A 7500-nucleotide genomic window follows, 5' to 3' on the forward strand; every position below is an offset into this window, starting at 1 on the left:
GCCTAAACTTGGCTGTCCAAGGAAGTTTTGCACACCACACAATAACATGTTTGGAAGACAGATTCACACATATCTGCCACTGGTCGTCTCGCAACTTCCGTGCTCTTTGGCGCTCCGTGAATGTCCGAAAATCCTCCGCCATACAGTCAAAAAAGATGATTATAATTTTCTTCGGCAATTTCTTGGCAAATAAGGAATCGGTCCAAATCCCATCTTGCGAGAGTGCAAGCAGCGGAGGCCTTTTTGGATTTGCCGAGTGCTGGGCGTGGAGGAGGCTGTGGTGATCGCTTGACGAAGTACGGCTGTTGTGTTTGACTTCAGAGTGTATGTCAGACCACGGCAGCCAGACAGGATTCTTTGCATTGCAGGGAGAAACTAAGCAGCAGGAAAGTTACTCATCAAATTTCAATTGGCTGCCAAAATGTAAATGATTTAAGCTGATGAGGAATGCCTGGCAGCGACTTAACACATGCGCAAAATTTAATTCCAGCATGTCGAGATGTTTGATATATGTTTGAATTTCGACGTCTGTGCCATTTGCAAGGAAATAAGCTAATATTGTTGCAAGAGGAGAGGCCCACATTGGAGGCTGTCGTGCACTGATGAATTAAGCAATAATATTGCATATATATGTCAAAGTGGCTCATGAAGTGAAATATCCAAAGAAATATAGGTCTCAGGAAAAGATTGCATGCTTGATCATAGCAATATAGGAACTAAGAAGTATTTTGAGCTGCATGAAAATGTGCAGATGGCATTCATTGCCAGCAAACATTTTGTTGCACATACATTCGGTGTGAAGTTGAAAATGAAAGTGAAGTTGTTCAATCACTTCTAAAACACTTCAATGTCGTGAACTGCAAGAGAGGAAGTTATTAAATTTTATAACATCTCCGATACAGACTGCGTCAAGTGATCACAGTGACCTCCGTGTCATGCTCCAGCAAAGGATGATAACCATATTCCAATTCTGATCCTGCAACATATAGCTTCGATTGTTTCCATATTTGACTAAAATTGCTTGGAAAGTCCACAATAGCTAGTATAAATAAGAAGGCGTCTTATTTGCAGATTTCAGCTTTTGGAAGGACCTGTTTCGAAGCACATGAGTAAGATGCAGTGATTGCTTAGAGTAGCTGCTCTGGTTGTTCCACTGTATGTGACTCTCCCTGTAGGGCCATTCCACTTCTGAATGGTTAACCCTCCCGAGACGGTCACGATTGAAGGTTTTCAGCCTGGGCCGGGTATCTTGAGATATTTTGTATTCTATTATTTTCAAGGTGTATGGTATGATATAGGAATCTATGTATGACATATAAGCAAAATGACAAAATAGCATTTGCTATAAAGCTTTTAACTGCACAACAGAATGGATAGATGGGCTGCATATTGAACAAAAAAGAGAAGAAAAATACAGTGCAAAAGTGACCCAATGCTACAAAAATGCCCATTGTGAAAGGGTGAAACACCAAGACCCCTGGACTGCCTGGCAGAAATTATTCCAGGCAAATATATGTTCTTCCGAGTGTCCTTCATTTCAACCGAAAATGAACCATATGTCTGTCAGATTACACCTCACTCTGGCTAGCAAGAGAGGGAGTTGTCAATTTTGCGAAACTTCCTCATGGAACTTGAGTTCTGTACTTGGTGGACAACGGCTCTTATCCTGTTGTGATGCTTCTAAACGTCGTGGTTTAAAAGTGTCATCCGATGAGGAAAATGAAAATGTCATTTTCATATGCATTTTGTTGTTGTTGAAATGAAGGACTTTAATTTTTAAAAAGATTTGTTTTCAGATGTTACAAGTAATTTTTTTTTTTTTTTATTTGTCATAATTTGTTATGCTATTTTTATATACCCTTTTGGTGTTTAAAGACACATTGTTTTTATTTTTACTGTTGAATTCATCTACCTATATGCAATAAGGAAAGTATTTCATTTATTGATGATTAAAGTCTTTGCATCAGATAGTTTATCTTATACTTTATAGACAAATACTTCATACTTCTTGAATTTTCTTGAATCTTTGTATATATATATATATTTTTTTTTTTCAGACAAAATTTTGACAGTTATTTCAGTGAAGAGGAATGTTTAGAGAGATATTTTAAGGTGTATATATATTCTCATAATTTTTCCCCTTATTTCAAATTTGAAGATCACATGCTTATCTTTCCAGCCTTGACCCACGATGATCCAGGTGGGCATGTTCAGCACACCGCCCCCGCCTATACCCCAGGGGAAGCCCCCACCACCACCGATGGGGGGTGGGGGGGCACAGTTCCAGCCGCTGTCCTTCAAGCCATTCAAGGCCCCCGATGGAGAGTTTGATGGCAAGCGGCTGCGCAAGAGCGTCATGCGCAAGACGGTCGATTACAACTGCTCCGTGGTTAACATGCTTGAGTGCCGCGTCTGGCAGAGGGATGAGCGTGACCGCAGTTGCTTGCATGCTGACGTTTGCTATGCCTCGGAGATGCTGCCCCCACCTGCATACCCCATGAACCCAATCAATGCCGTCGTGTCCAAGTTCGTGCGCACGTCCACAAACAAAGCAAAGGTGGGTGGAATTAATGTATAAAAAATTCAGTTGCAATTTGCTGGAATTATTGTTTTAACATTTAAAGAAGCAGAGGTTATGTCTCCTCTCGATTTAGGCCAACAGAAGGGATAGTCATCATTAGAGAAAACTAAGGATTAAAGTTACACAGAGTTGACAGAGTAGGAGCACAGAAGAAATTATACTCTGCACATTATGTATTTATTAACTCAACACTTGCATTTCATGGATCATATTCCTCTCATTTCTTGGACGTAAAAACAAAACAAAAATCATATCCTTCAAAAAGTGCCTCGATCCTGTTTCCAGTGTCCCATCTTCTGCCTGGCCTGGACACCTGAAGGCCGTCGTCTGGTAACGGGAGCCTCCTCGGGTGAGTTCACCCTGTGGAACGGCCTCACCTTCAACTTCGAAACCATCCTGCAGGTGAGACAGTCATCACGCTCGGTCAGTAGTCTTGTGATTGATTACGGTGAGGATACGGGTCCTGTCACTGTTGTCATTGGTGTTATTGTTTTTATTATTGCTGTTGTTTGAATTATTGCATTCTTACTATTTTGGTCGATGATGTTCTAATTCATATTTTTATTTACTTATATATCAACACATTTTTATTATTATGCCGTCATTATCATCACAGCAAACCCTTGTTTATTTAGGTTTTCTCTATTGCATTCCCCCTCCTTCCCCTTCTCACTCATGCTAAGTAGCTGCCCACTGTTGTAAAAAAGGTTGACTAAAATGTTTATATAAATACAACTGCAATGTTTATATACAAATGTTCTAATATACAGTTTGTATGACACATCAACACATCATGAATGGTTTAATGACAATATTGTAGTAATTAATAAAAGCAGTGAATAATTGATAGAAGAAATGAATAAATGATAGTTTAGAAAATAGATGAGTCTTATTACATAATGTAAATAAGTGTATAAATCTGCACTTTTTGCATTTATTCACTACTATTTGCTTGAAGGTAATGGAATACATATGGAGCCAGACCTAGCCTAGTCAGATTATATTCATTATATAGATTATAACTTTGAATATGATCTATAGCGGAAAAAATGGCAAGGAAAGTCTGTTTTTTGTTTGCTTTAATACATTTAAAGATAATTTAAATTTGATTAAAGATAATTTTCCACAAAGATTTAATTCGCGAGTTGGGAAGGCAGAAAGGTGCCTTTCTTTAACACAAATCTGAAGTCTGGAACGATTAAATAACTAAGTGCCATCTGGACAGAGTGTAGAACTAGCATGAAACACAGGCATTAGAACAATTTGACGACTTGCTGTTTTGAAGAAGAAGCAATCCTTTTGAGTGATTTATTTAGTAGAGTGAGGGTACTCTGGTCTTTGGATTAGCAGTTTTAGTCTTATCATGTTTTGTCTTTTCATTTTCCCTCTTTCACTCAAAATAATGGGTTTCTCTTACTCTGTTCTCACTCACTCACTCATTCACTCACTCACCCACCCACCCACCCACCCAAACACACCCACCCACCCACCCACCCACCCACCCACCCACCCACTCACTCACTTGACACTCACTCACAAACCCACCCACCCACCCACCCACCCACTCACTCACTCACTCACTCACTCACTCACTCACTCACTCACTCACTCACTCACTCACTCACTCACTCACTCACTCACTCACTCACTCACTCACTCACTCACTCACTCACTCACTCACTCACTCACTCACTCACTCACTCACCCATTTACCCACTCTCCCATTCTCCCACCCACTTACCTATTTGTTATTGAAAGTTTGTCTATTTAAATTATTTATGAAACTAGAGGACTGCTGATCTGTTATGATCATTTATTTTTTTATTTATTTATTTTTTTTTCATTTATATCATCAATGTTTTTATCCTTACCATTTTTACAATGATTGTTACCGTTATCATTGAGACTGACAGTAATTATTTTGTGAGATAGCAAAAGGTATTAATAGGGGATGAGAAATAAAAAGTTAAAAAAATTATTGCAGTTAAGTAGGAAGGAAAATGGGAATTAGCTTTCTTGGCTATAAAACACAAGAGCGCACAAAACGTTCAAGTATTGTCAAATAAAGCAAGAAAAAAGTATCCATGCAAATGTATAAAAAGTAGGTAGACCATAATATACCAAGAGGCAACATAAAACTGAGGCTAAGGGAGAGGAGGGCCTATTATGGGTATGGGGGGATGGGGCCGATAGAGCGGGTGTGGTTGGGGGATACTTGCTGAACAGAACAGGAACAGTAATAGAAATTTTAGTATTTTATTAGGCAATACACTAGTGCCATTTATAATGAAAAATCCAGGAAAAAATCCCGCCGGTTTTTTACACGATTTAACTGGCTAGGTTATTTTGATCAGTGTCATTGGCCATTTATACTGAAGGATTGATCTACATATATATTGAAACATTTAAAAGATTTTGATTTTCTGTCATTAAACTATTAACGACGGACTCTTTTGGCTCCAAATGGTTGAAACGCTGGGATATTTCAAACGCCTAAGCCTAACACCTCCTGGCCAGTGCGCCGGCCAGGAGGATAGCCATGACAAAATATCTCGTCCTTGGTGGCTGACACTGCCACCACTTGATGTGATATCTTGTCACACATCATTAACGGGTTAATATTGATGCTGGCAGCAAGATGTATGCTTAACTGAATATTGATCAGTATTTTTAAACCCTTTATGTCCACGGTTTTTATTATTATTATTGTCATTGTTATTGTTTTAATTATTATTGTCATTATCTTTATCATTATTATTATTATTATTATTATTATTATTATTATTATTGTTATTATTACTAATATCATTATGCCAAAAAGATAAAGAAGAGAGAAAGTGGTGTATTTTGTGTGTGTCTGTGTGTGTGTGGTGTAAATTTATATTTTGATATAACAATACCCTAGAACAGGGTTTGCACTTAACCCATTCACGCTGGGCCTATGTTTGTGTAATGCCACCCCCGCTGGCTAGAGAACAAGTGTGCACAGTTACCAAGCACAAGATTTCCCCTGGTGCAATGCCGCACTGCACCTCTCTGAGACCATTTCAACGGGGTGATCATAGGAGGTTTTTGTATTTGTTTATATTATTTTCACTTGTAATAAATCAATGTCTATACAGATAAAACTCCTATGATTATATACATACATAATAACATAAAACGTATATATTGGAGGAAGAGATTATGACACGACAGGACGTCATCTGGCGGGAGTGAAATATTCCCATGACGTGATAACACGTCACCCGGTGTGAATGGGTTAAGAAACATATTTTATTCTTTGATATGTCACGTAAGAATGTTCTATCAATATACCTAGAGCATCCGCCAGAAAGAAAAATAAAGATAAAAATTTCTCTCTATTCAAAATGACAACTTGGTCCTCCCGCAGGCCCACGACAGCAGCGTGCGGACGATGGTGTGGTCCCACAACGATCAGTGGATGGTGACAGGCGACACGGGAGGTTTTGTTAAGTACTGGCAGACCAACATGAACAATGTGAAGCTCTTCCAGGCCCACAAGGATCCAGTTCGCGGCCTCAGGTACTCCCAGTTGATCATATCCTTGTGTCAACGTCCCGATCCTAGACCAGTCCTTCTGTTTACAACCTTTGCATTAGTGGGTCACTGTTCTGCTCTTGGGATGTTCTCTGTTGACAATGCGGGCTCCTCTTCCACTTCCTCCGTCTTCTATTTATGTTCCTACTTTCCCTCCTCCTCCTCCTCCTTCTCCTCCTTCTCCTCCATTTCTATACCATCTTTAGTAGAACCTTTTCCTGAAACACCTGCCATGCTGGTTGCCCTTCTCAAAATCAGTGAGTTGGCAGAAGATTGCCAGAGTAGTAGGGCAAATTGTATCATATTTCTCTCTCATCTCTCTTCCTTGCCTTCCTCTTCTTCCTCATTTGGTGTAGGGTGTTGTCGAGTAATCTCACTCCATCCCCCTGGGTATAATCTATGTGGGTATTCCTTCCCCGTCCTAGTCAGAAGATATGGCTGTAGTTCACTCATTCACTATCTGAGGTGTTGTGGGTGGTGTCCATCAGTCTTTAGGAATCATTTGTTGTCGAGTGGAGCTCCCTTCCTTTTGGTACTCTTTCCAGTCTTGGCAGTTTATTATATAGTGTGGAAGTACCTCTTAGTAACATTTCAATTTGTTTTATTAATTTTGATCAGATTTGTAGAGGCAAAGGTTTTGGTATTAAAGTGGAAAGGGTGTAGAGAAGATGATTTTATGAACATTTTCTTTAGAGATATACAAGTAGCAATTGCGAAGAAAGGGGGATTTTTTTTCTTTCTCTTTAGAAATCTCCGAAAAGCTCTTTGTATTATTTGATAGACTTATTCCTTCTATTTACCAGTATCCGAAGTTCCTCAACACTTCTATCGTACTGTCCTACATTTGATTAGTCCCCATCACGCTCTCATCGCAACCTACTAATTAGAATAAAGCTCAGCTGATTCCTCATACACTCACATAATCTGTCAGATGTTGCTATGACTCTGGCCAGGGGTATCTGGAACAAGTTAAGCAAGATCAGGAAGTACAACTAATGTCAAGGACTGTAGTTTGCACTTAGTTGTTTGGCTATGTCTTGTATTAAGAATTGAATAAAGAACCTCCTTTATCCTTATGATGTAGAATGCAAAATTTTATTTTTATTGTTTTTTTTTAATTATTATTATTATTAATATTATTATTACTATTATTATTTTCTCTGAGTTATACAATACTTAAGGATCAAATAAAGAGCAACCTAGTTTCCCTTGGTGACTCGCCGTAGCATATATATATATATACATACATATATATATTTCTCACACTGTTGTTGGAATGCTACTAATTGGAACGGCATCAACAAATTTCACACGATTCTCCTGTTCTGTAGCAACATAAGGTGATGAATTCTTTTGTG

General features: G+C 38.8%; 1 protein-coding gene across 1 annotated transcript in view; it reads left to right on the top strand.

Annotated features, from left to right (window-relative positions):
* Wdr33 (WD repeat domain 33) overlaps positions 1-7500 on the top strand; it is a 37846-nt gene that overhangs the window by 1017 nt on the left and 29329 nt on the right. The window contains exons 2-4 of the mRNA XM_086539794.1: positions 2180-2557; positions 2867-2983; positions 5976-6127. Coding sequence (XP_086395920.1) covers positions 2192-2557; positions 2867-2983; positions 5976-6127 — 635 coding nt within the window. The 5' untranslated portion in view covers positions 2180-2191. The remainder of the gene's footprint in view (positions 1-2179; positions 2558-2866; positions 2984-5975; positions 6128-7500) is intronic.

This window comes from Penaeus japonicus, unplaced genomic scaffold (assembly GCF_977035675.1).
Source record: "Penaeus japonicus unplaced genomic scaffold, GWHDUDI00000001_assembly GWHDUDI00000009, whole genome shotgun sequence".
Classification (NCBI taxonomy): Eukaryota; Metazoa; Arthropoda; class Malacostraca; order Decapoda; family Penaeidae; genus Penaeus; species Penaeus japonicus.